Source organism: Varanus komodoensis, unplaced genomic scaffold, assembly GCF_004798865.1.
Source record: "Varanus komodoensis strain SLA01 unplaced genomic scaffold, ASM479886v1 scaffold5, whole genome shotgun sequence".
NCBI classification, from domain to species: Eukaryota; Metazoa; Chordata; class Lepidosauria; order Squamata; family Varanidae; genus Varanus; species Varanus komodoensis.
In genome coordinates this window covers 8,414,960-8,431,775 of record NW_025336087.1, presented here as the reverse complement: position 1 = coordinate 8,431,775, position 16,816 = coordinate 8,414,960, and the positions used below count along the sequence as shown (strand labels likewise).

At 40.1% G+C, this 16,816-nt stretch overlaps 1 protein-coding gene across 1 annotated transcript; it reads left to right on the top strand.

Moving 5' to 3' along the window:
- Window positions 1–1,139: 1,139 nt before the first annotated feature.
- SREK1IP1 (SREK1 interacting protein 1) lies at window positions 1,140–15,767 on the top strand. The gene is made up of 5 exons (XM_044446747.1): window positions 1,140–1,230; window positions 9,965–10,012; window positions 14,319–14,459; window positions 14,657–14,735; window positions 15,457–15,767. The coding sequence occupies exons 1-5, from the start codon at window positions 1,218–1,220 to the stop codon at window positions 15,641–15,643; spliced, it is 468 nt and encodes a 155-aa protein (XP_044302682.1). The 5' UTR covers window positions 1,140–1,217; the 3' UTR covers window positions 15,644–15,767.
- Window positions 15,768–16,816: the final 1,049 nt, after the last annotated feature.

The following is a 16,816-nucleotide window of genomic DNA, read 5'->3' as shown; positions in this document are numbered from 1 at the left end:
GTCAAGGGTTCATGAAATCTAGCATCTGGAATAAATAGGCAGAAGCCTTCCAGACAGTTCACAAGCAAGAAGGCAGTGGCTGTTTTTAACGTTTCCACTCCCTCAAATAAATGATATTCCGTTACTACATAAACTGGGGGGCGGCGGTTCTGTTTAGGCACGTCATGGCTAACAACTCGTAGCTCATATCAGATAGACCAACCTTCCCCATCCCGGTGTTTTCCAGTTGTTCTGGGCTACAACTTCCAGCATTCCTGGCCATTGACTTTCCTGGCTGGGGCCAATGAGAGTTGAAATTCCAGCGCATCTGTAGGGTACCAGGAATCCATCCTCCAGGGAACGGCAAAAGAAGACTACTGCTGGATCGGACCAAGGACCCATCTAGTCCGGCATTCTGTTCAGACAACGGCCAGCCAGTTGCCCACAGGATCCCTCAAACAGGACATCAGTGCAGCAGCACGTTTCTGCCCAAGTTCCCCAAGGAATGGTGTGCACAGGCAACTTTGATACTGAAGGCATAGACCTTGGGACTGGTAGCCATTGCTAGCCTTATCCTTCTAGCCCGCAGCAAAGAAACAATCCAACAACATCGACATGTTGCACAATCCGATGCATTTTTAATCGCAATTAATTCCCATGGAGCTCAAGGAATAATGAAAGTTACAATCCTATACACAATTAGATGGGAGTAAGACATTGGGACTTCCTTCTGAGCAGTCATGCATAGGCTTGCGCCGTCGACCTAATTAAACTCAATGGGACCTATATTGAGTCAACAAAATCGGGGTTTTCTAAGAGCTTTTCCACAAAACAAACCACAGAAATTTCCATTCACCCGAGGCACAATCAATCGATTAGTTAGCCCGCCTCTTTTTAGGATAGGTTCATGAAAAGAGGACCATCACATTGCTGAAGGGGGATGCGTGTTAAGACGATTGGGGCTATCTCTTATTTCCGTAGCTCGAAGCAACCTTCGCCCTGGAACCTTTGCGTCAAACGTCAGATTAGCCTTCAACTCCTTGCTCGACGAAGAATTTGTTGCTTTTTCTGCAACACACGCCACCCTATATGGCTGCGTTCCCCCCTTTGTAATGGTACAACCCATCGTGACGCTTTAAAGTTTTCCGGCCGAGAAGCGTTGCATCCGTGAAGTCGCCCGACCAACAGTTGGACCTCGTGTGGCTTCGGTTAGAGACTGGCTGGGTTGCAGGGGTTGCATGGCGTTGCCAGGTGAGCTGCCGAAGTGGAAGGGGGAGAGGACTAGGCACGTGCAAGATAGTGGCCGTGTGAAAAGGAGTTGCTCGCTCCAGTTCCTGTGTCACTCTACCCAGGGAGAGCGATAAAAGGGAAGTTGAAAAACACTTTCACTCAGCTGAACTGGGTTCGAGGGGCTAACAGTACAACCCTGTGCATATCTATTAAGAAATAAATATTATTGAATTCAGTGAGATTTAGTTCCGGGCATGGGCCACAGTCCTGCGTCCACTTACCTGGGAATAAGTCCTTCTTGGCAGATTTCAGACTGTTGGGGTTTCTGGCACTTCAATAGAACTCCATCACCAACCAGAGCTAGCAGCAAAAGACCTGTACTCTGAACTATCTAATTATTTGCCTAGGAATTTATGTTGAGAACACGTGCTGAGCTCATATCCTTTCCACGCAAAAATCCATTCCTAATCACCCATTTCAGTCTTAATACTTTCCACAGTATCATGGGAGGGGGTGTCTTCTTTGTGGTCATTGGTTAAACAATTGGGAGGCAAAAATGCTTGCTGACCAGCAAATTACCTAAACATATCGCAGTAGATCTTAGTCTACTTTCTGTCCAACCCTGCTGTGCAGAATTGTGCTTCTTAAGAGATTATGTCTTGTTTTGTATGTTGATGAAATCTGGTCAAATGCTAGATTTCTGATGTTTTATAATCTTGGTTTACTCTGTATTCTTGACAAATTCAGGAGTACAAAAAGTGAGGTTTTATCAATTAATTTTAAAGTTGCATTTAAAAGGAATGGGGGGGTCACAATATGCTAAATTAGAAAGAAGCCCTAAATCTCTTGTTATAATCGCACTGTGGAATGGGCCCTCCAGATAAATGTTCATAGGATTGCTGCCTATATGTGTGTCATTCTGAGTGGGATACTTTAGAAGTGGTACCAAACAATATATATCAACATGGTTTGCTCTTTGGGTCTAGTTGGAAGAATGGAGTTGTGTCCTTTCAAAACCCAAAACTAAACTTTATACAGAGTAATATCTCCATTGCATGTTCTGTAGCATAATAGATGGACTTTTGGTCTCATCCAGAATTACTCTTCCTATGTTTTTAATATATATACTGTATAATATATACTTAATATATATACTGTTGAAATGAAAAAAGGTGAAATGAGCAACTAGGAGTGTATTTTTATGTGGAAAGTTTGTCATTGTAGCTCAGCTCTGGTACTCAAAACGTATTCCTAGGATCAACATTCTGCAATTCAAAGTATCTATCTTTGGCCCTTGGCTCAGGTTAGTGGATTTTGGCTTTGAGCTAGTGCGATCTATTTGATACATTACTAGAAGTCTGCCCACTCCTGACCTAATGCTGTTTGGGATTAGTTAATAATTGTGTGTTGTGCATAGAAGTGGCTTCAGTTCCAAAAGGCCATACCAGAAATATGCATCTGTTTAGGCACAAGAAAAAGCTTGGTCTAGATCTGTCCCTATACTTCAAGGAGAAATCAAAGGAGAATTTATTAATACAGTTGAACACTTTATTCTAAATATTTTAGGCAATTCATCAGGGTCAATAGGGTCAAGTTCTGTTATATCAAAATGTATTCCCCAGAGGTTTTAGAGTTACAGTTAAAATACTTAGTAAACATATTTTGATAACAAGAATTTGATGGTGTAACCCTTATTGGAATGTAGCGATTCAATTTCTAAATTTTTCTTACTGTGGGTATTTTATAGTTACTTCTTTTGCTTGTGCATTTGACCATTTTAATGCTGCTGTTACTTTTTTTTCCTGTTGTCCTATGCCACTACCCATGATGTCCATTATGATTCTTTCCAGCAGGCACTTGCTGTGTCAGCGTCTACATACCTTTCAGCAATAAATGCTTTGCCCCTCAAATGCTTCCTTTCTTGGGCTATTCAGACCTGAATAGCCCTTACTGTTTCAACTTTACTTACCTGGAGACTCAATAGGGCATTCTGTTATTCTCCTACTCCTTTGGTTAGGAAAAGAGATGCATGGAGAGAGAAGCAGCAAAAGGTTTCCACTCAAGCCCCTGCAGCAAATTTTTCCTAAGATCTTTTCCTCTATTTGATCACACATAGTTCAAAAACTGCAGTGTGGCTTTTCCCCTGTACTGACCTAACAGTATTTATTTTTTTCCTTCTGTATTATCTGCATATATTCTATATTGACCTGCGTATCTAGCTGCATGTACCAAGGAAAGTGAGCATAGAGGGGATCCATGCTTAGAACTGTGGTTGTTGAGATGGCCTGCGTGCCCATTGATACTTCAGCTCCATTGCCATAAGTTTTGCTCCTCACCAAGTTGGTCAGAATGTGCAGGAATTAATAAAGGAGAAACATTTCAAAGAGATATATTTCACTTTCTGTTCGAATAATCCTTACAACAACAGTAAGAAAAACACACACAAATGCATCAGCAGTTCTTAGTCACAGTGCAATTGGCAATTGGAGCGAAGTGGGGAGTGGGTGGGAAGGCAAAGCTCCCTTCAACCCGTATTTGTATGTTTACAGCCTTCTCCCACTTTCCATCTCAAGACTATAATCAAATGCAGATTTCCTGGCTTAAGTATCAGCCACTTTTCCCCTCTCCTCCCCCCTCCCATTTTATTGTTTTTTCAATTAATTTTGCCTGATGAAGCATTCTGGAAAACTTAAAAGCTTGCACAGTGTTTTCTGATTTTGCGTTGACTGAATTAATGATGATATGGATTCTGGAACCATTTCTTGGATTTTCCTGTTGGCCAACATAGTTACCTTCCCTTTTTATGTTACCTGAATACCATATTTTTCGCTCTATAAGACCATAAGAAGCACCTAGTTTTTAGAGGAGGGATCCATGGAAAGCTTCCTGATAATCACAGGCACATTACCCATCACTTCCCCATGGGCTTCATTAAAAGATGGGTTGCCATTTGAAAACACACACCGACCTGTGATTAACAGCTCTCACCTGTGCCGGAGGAGCGGGGCGGAGCAGGGTGCGTGCCGGCCAGCCGGGTCGGCAGCGTGCCGGCAGTGGTCTTCCTGGGTGGTGGGGGTGAACAGTCCGTCTCTCCATGTGGCCGATGGGTTAAAGCCCGCAGCTCCTCCTCCTCTGCGCCAGGTCTTCCCCGGCGGTGGGGGTGAGCAGTCCGTCTCTCCATGCAGCCAGCGGCTTAAAGCCCACAGCTCCTCCTCCGCACTGCTCCCCCTGAGCGGCACAGCTCTCACCTGCGCCGGAGGAGGGGGGCCAAGGAGCGCACACTGAGAGTGTGCCAGCCAGGTGGTGCCACGTGGTGCAGGCGAGCCAGCAGTGTCCTGGGCGTTGGGCACACACATTCGCTTTATAAGACGCACAGACGTTTCCCCTTTTGAGGGGGGAAAAGGTGCGTCTTATAGAGTGAAAAATACGGTAATACCAAATTTAGCCATGGATTTAGCACTTCCCTTATGCCCTTTGCTTTCAAAATTGGGCTTTTTACCCTGTGCTGGATATTTGAATAGGAAACAGGCTCTAACATTTTTTCATCTGCTTTGAACAGTAAGAAGCCAGAACACTGCAGCAGAGAGCATGTCAAGCCACTTCTTGGGAGAGCTTGCGAAAGGAATTACTAAACCTTGCATATTTCTCCCCCTGGTGGCTCTGTTTACTGAAAAGTCACCCTAATATCTATCTATCTATCTATGTGCATGCTATATAATGCTATATATAGCATTTATATACCACACCAATAGCCCAGAGGGCTCTCTGGGTGGTTTACAAACATTAAAACCCCACCAATCCTGAAATAAATAAATTGGCTATACCACAACTGAATAATAATGTAAAATGATTTTGATAATAGCATAGTATTCAACTAAAATATAATTATAGTTTCTTCATGTTACTGTGTGGGTGGAGTATTTGAATAAACAGTTCCATAACTAGTTTTAAAATGATGCAAGTTCTTAAAAATAGGGCTACAAGAGTCTTCATTTCCTACAAACACGAAGCTTTGATTCAAAGAGCTGTATTAAATACGTATTTTAGAAAATACATTTGATTGTAGAACTCTCTTTAGAAAAGGCAATCCTCAGGTTTCACTGTTGGGATATTCCTTGTCCGAGGTGCTTGTTGGACATGCTGGCTGGGACTTTTGATTGACTTCTGGAGAGACTTGGGCAGCATGGATGGAATGGGGGAGAGGATGGGTTGTGGTCCTACATCCTTTCTGTCACTCATCCAGTCCTTCCTTCATCCTTAAATGAGATAGATTTGCTCAGAGGCTTGGGGTTTTTTTGTTTCTGTTTTTTTTAGGAGAAATGCGCAGTGAAATCATCTCCATCCTGCTTTGGTGGCAGGGCATAGGATTTTTGGAAGCTTTTGAGCTCAGAGATTTCCATTCAATGAGCAGCAATCCTGCATGATTAAGTTACTAAATTATGTGAAGTGAATTGTCATGCTGAGATGTTCCCGTACCTTTCCATGCCGAGATTTAACAGGAAAGTTTGGTTTAACATTTCCAGTGTTTGGCTACTTCTGCCCTGGCAGCTATCAAAAGATGCAGTATTTTTGTCCCTGGAGAAATGTTCAAAAGTGCTACACCAAGATGAATACAGATCAATTTGTCCAGCAGTGGCTTTGGCATTAAACACTATTCTCCCAAAATCTTGAATTGAACATGACCTGCACTATATGTGGCTAAAGGTATAAGGTTCTTCATAACCTTTCTGACATTTCTCAGATCTCGGGTACTTGGGGAGAAGTTACATCAGAAAAGGCACAAGGTGCACTCTGCTTAACATTTTTAAGGTGTAATCCTGAGCCTGTTTAGACAGAAGAGAGGTGTATAACTCCCAGTGTGCCCCATCATTGCATTCTTAAGTAACAGCTCTTGTATTTTGTGTTACCTGAATTTATAGGGCCTATATAAAACTATTTGTTCAATTGTTATGCTCCTATAATATAACCCATTCTTCTTTATCTTTTATTGCCTTATAAGGTATTTTGAGAATCTAATTCATTTGTGTGTGTGTAGTTATATAGAAAATAATTCAGTATAATATACTTCATGTCAAACTAATGTGTACATATGAAAAACAAAGCTATTCTTCTTTGTACTCTGAGGTCCTGATGGGAGTCATTTGCTACCTCCCCTCAAAAAGTGTAATGAGTGAAAATATGTTCATTATTAACAAATGCTTTATTGATAATATTTGTTGGAACTGCAATTTATTACCCTGAAATTTGACCATGAGTTGCCCTACAAGGAGTATTACCTATATAAATGTGACTTCTTCCAACGGATTCAAATTTTCTCTCTTCCTTCAAACCTAGAATTGGTCCACAAATGATGCAAATGAAACAGACATTTGACTCATTTTTCGTAGATGCACATTGGCTATCATAAAGATGATTGATCTAATATATATATGTATAATGACTTTAGTAGAAATAATATCATTATTTGCATTGAATTTCTCAAACTTATTGACAAACTGAAAGTCAGCAAGTCACCTAGTTCAGATGGTACCCAAAGTTATCAAAGAACTCAAACATGAAATTGCTTACCTTCTTACCAAATATTTAACATATCCCTAAAATTATCCCTTGTACCAAAGGATTGGTGAATGACCAATGTAACACCATTTTTTAAAAAGGGATCCAGGTGGGAACTGGGAAATTGTAGGCCGATTAACTTAACATCTGTTCTGGGTAAACTGCTTATTTAAAGCATTATTAAAGATAGAATCAGTAAGCACACAGAGGAACAAGTCCTGCTGAAAAAAATCAGTATGGCTTCTTTAGGGGGAATTCTTATCTCTTTGACAGTGTCAATAAGTAGGTTGACAAGGGCAATCCAGTAGACGTAATTTACTTGGGCTTCCAAAAGGCTTTTAACAAAATCCTTCACCAAAGGCTCCTGAGCAAACTAAGCAGTTATGGGATAAAAGGCGGGGAGTAGGGGAGTCCTTTTATGGCTCACTAACTAGTCAGAAGGCAGAAGGTGGGAAAAAATGGCAGCTTCTCCCATTTGACATGTGTAATCTTCGGAGTTCCACAGAGTTCTGTATTAAGACCAATGTTTTTCAACCTATTCATATATCATCTGGAATTGGGAGTAAGTAGTGCAGTGGCCAAATTTTGTAGGTGACACTAAACTTTGTAGGGTGGTTGTAAGGAGTACTGAAGGAATCTCTCCAATCTGGAAGAAAGGATATCAAAATGGCAAATGCAGTTCAATATAAGCAAGTGTAGAATAACACATATTGTAACAAACCCCCACCCCAACTTCAAATATACGCTGATGGAATCTGAACTAGCAGTAACTGAGCAAGAAAGTGAAAATTTTAGTGCAGTGCTCAGCTGTTGTGAAGAAGGAAAACTCCATGGTAGGCATGAAAAATAGAACTGTCAAAATCTTACTTCCCTTTTAGAAATCTTTGGTGTGACCACACTTGGAATATTGTGCTCAGTTCTGGTCCCCTTACCTGAAAAAGGATGTTATTGAGTTGGGAGAAGTGCACAGATGATCAGGGGGCTGGAGCAGCTCCCTGTGTGGAGCGGCTACAACTGAGACTGTTCAACTTAGAAAAAAGGCAAGTAAGGGGGGACCTGAGAGAGGAGTTTAAAATAATGCATGATGAGAAAAGAGTAGAGAGGGGAGACATTTTTCTCCCTCTCCCATAGGGTCATCCCATGAAGCTGACTGGTAAGAGGCTTAGGACAGATAAAAGGATGTACTTCTTCACACAGCATGTAGCTAAGCTATGGCATTCACTGCCACAGGAAGTGGTCATGGCTGCCTATCTGGATAGCTTTAAAAAGGAATCTGAAAGATTAGGAAGGGAAGAGGTTGTCAGTGGCTACTAGTCTTGCTGGCTATGTGCTGCCTCCTTTACCAGAGGTGGGATGTCTACATACACCTGGACAGGAGGAGGTCTTGCACCCACCCTGCTAGTGGGATCCTGTAGGCAGCAGTTTGCCATTGTGTGTTTGGAGTGTTGGACTAGATTGACCTTTGGTGTGATCCAGCATAGCTTTTATTATGTTCTTATGTAATGGTGAGTATTCTTTAGAAAACATGGATTTAAATTATGTGCCTGAAGAATTCATAGCCTCAATGATAAGTTGGATGGAGCTGCTAATTAAGCAAGTTTATCTTGTTTCTTCAGGTTCTTTTTTTTTTACCATATTGAGTCTGTGACTAGGTTTGTACTGTCATGGAGGGAAAAGGAGGGGGAGGGAAAGGAAAAGGAGGTTTGTACTGTCATGGAGGGAAAAGGCCACAGTGGCTTATTTTCCTGTGTGTCCCAGTGGTGAGCCCCTAATTAGCATAATTATTCTTGCTGGCACAGGTTGTTGTGATATCTGAACCTAGCCATGTGGGTGGCTTGGATGGTGTACAAACAACCATGAAATGCAAACCAGGCAAACCTCAGCCATCTACCCTTGCTAGATTGGGATGTCATGACAGTTTGCCCCCAATGAGAGTGATCATACTAATTAAGTGGCTCCCAACTGACACATGCAGCAAGGGAAAATTTTCTTCCTGATTGTGCAAACCTGCAGTTTATATTATCACATAAGTATTCAAAATATTCTTCCAATTCCCTATATGATAATCAGATGTAATTGTAGGTTAGCATTTTTGAAATGAACAATTCTTTAAGTGAAGGGAATGTATATGCATCTAGTGTAAATACTACTCTGCTCTTTTTATTCTGGCCCCTGTAGTTTCTATGGAAATGAATCCATTCACTTGAACTATTAAAAAACTTATTTTCATGCAAACTAGGGCAGTGCTTAATTTGTAAGTTAATTAGATTGCTTTCTTTTATATTAACTTACAGCCGTGCCCTAAAATGAACTTCTATTATGTTACTACTTTTTTGAAAATGACAGAGAATCTAATATCTTAATACATCTGAAGTTGTAAAAGAAATATAGTAAAATTGCCCTTTTACATGCATAAGGAAGTACATTGATAATGTGTTAATGTCTTGTAATATTAGAAAGGTTGGCTTCAGGCAGTGACAGATCATGCATATTCATTTGACATGTTTGTTTACACATTAACTTTCTGCCAAATTCTCTGTATCTAGTCATTTGTGGCCGATCTTTTGTCAATCACTCTTATATCAATCAGAACCCGTACATTTCACTGGCTTTATATGCTACTCAAGCTGCCATTAGTCCACCTAGGACAAGAAGTGTTAATGAGTTGAATCCAGGGTCCCCTGTGTATAAATATGACCTTATTCAGCCTGTAGATTACTTGTGAGTAATAAGGAACAATGGCAGCTTCATAGAACTGTGCAACCTGGAAAAGTGTTATGGCTGAGTTTGAAGCAAAGTGCATATGCCTAGAGCTGGCAAAATGCTGTAACTGGCTGTGAGACTATCGTATTTAGCAGTGTATAAGGCAACTCACATATAAGATGTGGGTGATATTTGGGGCTGTTTTTCTTGTATTTATCATATAAGAAGACACCCAATTTTTGCTCTGTGATTTTTGGTCTCAAGGATCATCTTTTATGCTGGTACATACGGTACCTTATGCTACATCTAAGCAAGGGAGAATGTAACATAAGTTGTAGTAATTGTATGTGACTGCAATATCTATTGTTTTGCTATTTATTAATGAGCAAGTAAAATGGACAGTATTGCTATAGCAACTGACAGCAACTGGTTGTCTGCATATTACACATTCTCAGCACCTCCCAGAACTAATATGAAATATTCTTGGCTTTTTTAGGTGGAAATAAAGATAACATCAGGGCAGGGTGCAAGAAATGTGGCTATCGTAAGTATCTACAGCAATATCATTGATAAGCTTTTATGTGAAACATCCCTAGCACGATGTTGCCTGTACTTGTCCTAACAGCATATGAATAGTTGGGATGGATTGGAAGATGTAATGGAGAGCAACACACTATGACTTGGATATAATGTAAGTAAACAAAAAGAGATTAATGTAATAAAGGTTTCCCATCCCCTTCACCCCACTGTGGTCACCAGTGTGTCGTCATCCCCCCCCCCCCCCCCCCCCCCCGGGGTTTCCCGGGTGAACCCCCCCCCCCCCCCCCCCCAGCCTTGGGAGTATTCTGAACAATGAATGCACTATGAGATGCAACAGACCCTTGGTCTCTCCAGCTCAGTGTTGTTGATACCAACTGCCAGTGGATCTCCCTACCTGAAGATCTAACCAGGGACCTTATTTATTATTTATTTATTTAAAACATTTCTATGCCGCCCCCATCGCAACAAAGCCTCGGGGCGGCTCACAAAAAATACATAAAAACATACATAAATAATAATAATAATATAATTTAAAAGAAAAAAACATTTAAAAACCCCTGGTGCATTCTCAGCTAATTTTAAAATCCTAATTAATTCAATAATTTAGCAATTAAAATACGTTTTAAATAAAAAGGTCTTCACCTGGCGCCGAAAAGCAAATAACGACAGCGCCAGGCGGACCTCTCTGGGGAGCGCATTCCATGGATTGGGTGCCACCGCAGAGAAAGTCCTCCTCCGGGTACTCACCCTCTTAATATTCACAGAGGGTTCCCGGAGAAGGGCATCTGTTGCTGATTTCAATGGGTGGGAGGGCATATATGGGCGCAAGCGTTCCTTTCTATATACAGAACATGTGGTTTTGCCCCTCAGCTATGCATCATTCCTCTCTAGGAAGCTTCTGGAGGAGGGAGCAATCATCCCTAATCAAGTGGACCCCTGGCCTGATTTTAGATTAATTTTCCCTTTTCCAGTGCCCCATCAAACATTGTTCAGGTGTGCCCCCATCATTTTCTTAAGGGGTGTAAGCAGCTGCAGAGGGGAGAAGGGATATAAAAATTGTAGGAATGGGCCTAGCACATCTGCTTATGTGCCCCAAGGAGACTTGGGAAATGATTCAGGGCCTGATGGAGAGGGGAGGTAGAAAGTGTTGATTAGGCACCCAGGGTGTGGGAGAACATGACCCTGATGAGAATGACAGAGAGGAAGAAATGCAGCTGTTATCTAATCTTTTGAAGCCAAGGTGGACTTTCTGAACACATGGGATTGCCGGCTTCTTAGAGGAGGAGGGAATGTGAATGTGAGGCACATGTTCAGGATCAGATTTAAAAAGAGGGTTAATGTAGAATCATGTGACACTCAAAATGACTTGCAGCCAGGCAGGTGTCTGTGTAAGCACCCATATTGTTGGATGGATTTGGTATTCTGCTCAGCTTGAGAAGGGCAGGCTACTGTAGACAGTGTCAGTTTCATGACAGTTCTCTTTCACAATGCTTTAGCACTGGGAATGAACTGAAGCTTACAAGGTACTGTGTTACGTAAAACCTGTCCAAAACTTTTGTCTCTAGCCTGAGGCAATGCCTATTTCCTTGCAGTTTGCTTAGTAAAAGTAATTTATTAGAAACACGACTTGACAGCTTGACACCAGATTGAACCAAGGGCCAGTTGCATGACAGTTACTTTTCTTCCATTGGTTTCCTTTTGCTTTATATCTGAACCTGTCTTCAGAAATGCACAAGCCATTTTGATTAAATTCGATGCAGGGTTAGTTGTCCAGCTCTTTTGAATTTTCAGTACAGTTAAAATGTGTGTGTTCTTAGCCAGTGTTTAAAAGGATGTAGGATTAAAGATCCTACATCCGCCCAGGAAGCCATGTGTCTAATGAGACAGGTAAATAATAAATAAAGTAAAGATGCCAGTACTGATGCTGTGTTTTCCCTTGCAAGGGGTAGAAGGAATATTGGATTAATTCAAGGCAAGGGCTATTAAAATGTCTGATTTCTCTTAAGGGATTGTTTCTTCACGGTGTCCCGTAGGCTGCCATACTGAAACTATATGCTAGTTGGACACAAAAGTGCAAAGTATTCTTCAGCCAGTATTACTCATCAGGCTGTTTGCCAGAAGAGGATTCTTATGGAAAGAACCATTTCATTAGCTATTGGGCTATTGGGTGGTATAAAGGTTTAATTAAATAAATAAATTATATATTTTTCCTCAGAAGCAGAATAGTTCTTATTAAGTATTGAAACTAATTGTCAGAAATAATGGGAGGCCATAATGGCAAACAAAAGCTGCTATAAGAATCTTCTGGAAACCCCATAGCCTTTCCTTCCCAATGGAACAGGAATTGTCAGTGCTGGAATTTTAATAGCTTATGGGGTGGAGACACTTAAAGAAAAGCTGGCAGTCCTGTGGAACTTATGAATTGCACCATCCTTTGAGCCACCGGTTGCCAAATATTTTCAGATTCTCCCCTTTGTTTGGCCAGTGGCAATCTCTGAAACATCATCAGAGATCCTTGATGGTTGATGAAAATACAGTTAAGCCCCCCCTCAAAAAATTTCCCTAGTTTAGCATGTGGGTAGGCACCAGTGCCCCTCTGGACACCTTTCTTGTTACTCACCAATTTATCCTACCGCACAACATACACACTACCTCTCACCCATCGATACAGTTTTTTTTAAGGCAGCTGGAACTTGATTTCTGATGGTGTTTAGAAACATTTTAAATGACTTGTTGTGGGTCTCAAACCCCCACATCTACCCTGTACTTTGGCAGGTTACTTGCCTTCCCCACATGCCCTTGTTAGCCATTTTAAGGTGGCATTCAGGTTAGTCTCAAGTTTCCAACTAAGCTCCTGGCCTCCAAAGTTGCCAACCCTTGGTTTATCAGGATGTGACTGAATTTTGTGAGAATTATCACAATTCGTCATTAGATCACACTAATGGTATTATGGCTACCATCAGCAACGGGTAAAGGAGCAGAAGGGCTTCATTCTCTAGATTTGAGTGAGATTTCTCACTCAGCCCTTTACCGTGGGTTATTATGTTTCTTTTAACCAGCCTGTCTCTTATGCTTACCAAAATAACACTGGTTTTACTGGCAATTACATGAACAAGACCTCTGTCACAAGCTTAGAATATGAGCAGGATGATGCTGGGGAAATCTTGCAGTGGTTCTCCTTTTATCCCAATTATGTTCTATTATTGCCATCCTGACTGTACTGGTTGGTACTGCTGTGGAGCTAAAGCGAGGTTAATTAAGGCATGAAAGACCATGTGCCGTTATAAATACATTTTCTTGGGTATAAATTCTGTTATAACAATCTTTTTAAAATGTTTGGATACATTATTAAACTGTTGATGCTAAAAGCCTTCTTTGCCATGTAAGCCCCTTGTAACAGCATTACAGCTCATTTGTGTATTATCATTGTTTTATGTGGCTAATGGCATGTGAACTGTTCAAATGTGCACTAATGAGGCTTCCTAAAATGCAGTAAGAATGTGGTTAGATGTATAAAGGTTAATTGTTTGCATTCCTTGCTGTCTGTATGCTTTGTTGCTTTTATTTTAAGAAAATCTCAAAGGTCTCTTGTACTTGTATGAAGGTTTCTGAAGCTAACTCTATTTTTCTACTTAACAGCTATGCTGTTACACATCTGGTGCTCTTCCACTCTTTTCCTTCTCATTAGTATAACATCCTTTCTAAGATTGTTCTGCCTTTTTGCTTAAATACAAACTTAAATTGGCCATATTAACAAATAAAGACTATACTGTAATAAACTACTATCAGATTATTTTTGCTTCTTGAAGAGTCACTGTAACAAAATTTGAGGTTAAGAACAGTACTCTGGTTTCAATACACATGAGGCACTAAACCACCATGGATTAATTTCCCCACAGTCCTTCATGGAGTGTACAGGCCGCCATTTTTAGTATACGAATGGCAGCACACTCGGGGCCTGCCAGGGTTTGAACTTGGTTGGAAGATGGATAGTGAAGTGTTTCTGTCAATCCATGTTGACAGAAGAGTACTGTTTCTTTATGACATTCTTGCCTCATTTAAACTTGATGTGCTATGGTATATGAGCCATTAAGTTGGGAAAAATCCCACTGACAATCATAGGGGAAGAAAATGTATGATATAATAGCAATCTTTTTTTCCTACCTTGCACGTATTTCTGAGGCATTATTGCTTAACTATTCGAACAAATAATTGGCAAAGTTCTTTCCTCATTGCTGAATAAGAAATACAACTATTCTGTTCTGAATTTTCTTAAATAGTTGTTTTTTTTTTGGTTCACCTTTACTTAGCGGGTCATCTGACATTTGAGTGCCGAAATTTTCTCCGTGTAGACCCCAAAAGAGATATAGTTCTAGATGTCAGCAGCACAAGCAGTGAAGACACGGAGGAAGAGGAGCTGGGGAAGCTGCAAGCCATTCCAGAAAATAAGAGTAAGTTTGAGCATCTCGTCTTATCTTTTCTTCTCACAGTCTCTCTCACCCCAGGACAGGCATCCTACCGTTGCCAAGATAGCAGCCAAACCAAATAAACATTCTTTTTTGGTGGGGGTCTTACAGATAAGTGTTCAGAACAAAAACATTACCTAATTCAAGGCACCAGTAACATTTTTAACAATGTTAATTCATAGGCATTGCTGAAGAAGAAGAAAAGAAAAAGTCTAAAAAGAAAAGCAAAGAAAAATCCAAATTAAAGAAAACAAGGAAAAGGTACTATTTGGGAGTTTTGTCTCAGATTCTCTAAGTGCACAGTAAAGGGTGGAGCTTGAAACTTTTTGTTTTCAGATTCAAATCTGAATCTCTGTCCATGATGGCATCATTTAAAGCTGGGGTAGGATCGATGGAAGTTGGAGTGCAACAGCCTGTGGACAGCCACAAGTTGCTTATCTCTGATTTAAAGACTGGTGAAAAAATTACTTAGATGGTTTTCAACTTGAAGGAAAAACAGCAAGAAGTGTTTAAAGTATATTTAAAGTAAATAAATTTAGTTTGTTTTCAGATAGAAAATGCAATTCCTGCTAAATCCCACATGAGCTCCTACAAGTAAATGCATGAATAGTGTTTGTGAAGTGAGGTATTTCTTTTACTGAAAGACTGCTTCAAATTCTCTTGCAATCATAAACATGTACCTAACCAGGTGAAAACCATTTTATTTGCCAGCTATTTTGAAGGATTGGTTGGCTTTCATAGTTTTTACCTGAATTGCTATGCTATGTGTTAACTTCATGCAATCACCATGAGTTGACAAATTTTGCATATTTTTTAAAGAAATAATGATGAGTTAACTGTTCATATATAGGATGATGGAATTTAGGAAAAGAATCTTTAGTGTTTTTAGCCAAGCTAATTCTTGGCCAAAGATTTTCTCCTTTCCAACTGTTTTGTCAGCACACTAGCTATATATTTATATCTATGTTCTTTTGTTTTATAGATCTTATTCTTCAAGTGACACAGAAGAGGATGAACCTAAATCAAAAAAACAAAAATCCCATAAGAAAGAAAAGAAGAAAAAGAGTAAATCTAAAAAAAGAAAACATCACAAAAAAGGGAAGAAAAAGAAAAAAAAGGAGAAAGATTCTTCATCTTCTGATAGCTCAGACTCTGCTAGTCATGACTGAGAAGCAAGCCTAGGATGATATAGATCTATTCTGATTAGGTTTATGATGTACAGTATATCTATTTTCCTGAAATCCTTATTTATAAATGTAAATTCTCCTTCTATTAAACTATTTTTTAAAAGTTTGCAGAGACTTATTTTCCCCTATTAAGTTATAACCTTTATTTGTAGTTCATATATGAAAGTGAACTAATTGTACTTCCTAAAATTTAAATCTCTTACAATCAGTTGTCAGTCATGAACAAAATATAACAGTTGTAAGTCCTCTGCTCTCAGGAGCCTTGCGTTTCAGAGGCTCCAGGGTTTTTTCAGATCACCCTCTCTAAAGTAGGAAAGCTCACTCTAAGGTAGGGAAATCCAATCTTATAAGCTGCTTCTATGAAGGAAGGTTTACAGCTGGTGCTGTTGGAAGGGGCCAAAACAAGTTGGCCCCTTCTAGAGGCTGGAGACTGACAGGATCCAAAGACATCCTGTTTCTCTGACATGCAGCTGGAACATGGGAAAAGTATTTCCATCCTCCTGAAATACACGGAAGGAAAATCCTTCAATGGGGGAAATAGCAGGGAGTGGTTGAAAGAAAACTGAACTCCCCCATACTTTCCATCCTACTAGTGTGAGCCCACGTTTGATTTTTTTCCTCATCTTATAGGATTGTTCTTCCTGGTTTTGGAGTTGTAGTATCATTCTAATCAAACATCTCATAGAAAGTTAAGTGAAACAAATGTCTAGAGACTTTAAAAATATACAACTTCCAATGATAATAGCACATTCATTCAACCATAAAATATGACAGGGCGCATAAAACTTAAGAATTGTCTTTACTGAACAGCAGCCAGCTGTGTAAACGATTAAAGCTTCCTGTGCTACAGAACAGGCTGCATTCTGAGGAAGTAATTAGAAAGCCCAACTATGCACACACATCTTCAGAATCAACTCTGGGTTATGACCAAGGTTGTTTGCTGAAACAGGAATTACTTTTGAATTATGTAAGCAAATCAGGAAACTTTTATTGCATAATTTGCTTTTAAGCACAAAACAATGTTTTTCTAATGTCAATAAAAAGGCTTTCTGAGCATCAGAATTAAGATGAAAGCTATTCTACTTTTTATTCTAATTTCCAATCTCCATGTTTCTACTGTGGCAGCTACTATCGTAGATGTGAAAAATAACATTT

Excerpts from the sequence above, each read along its gene's own strand:
- SREK1IP1 (XM_044446747.1), top strand. Across the intron at positions 10,013-14,318 it reads GTGCAAGAAATGTGGCTATC|CGGGTCATCTGACATTTGAG; the intron begins GTAAGTATCTAC and ends ACCTTTACTTAG. Across the intron at positions 14,736-15,456 it reads TTAAAGAAAACAAGGAAAAG|ATCTTATTCTTCAAGTGACA; the intron begins GTACTATTTGGG and ends TTTGTTTTATAG.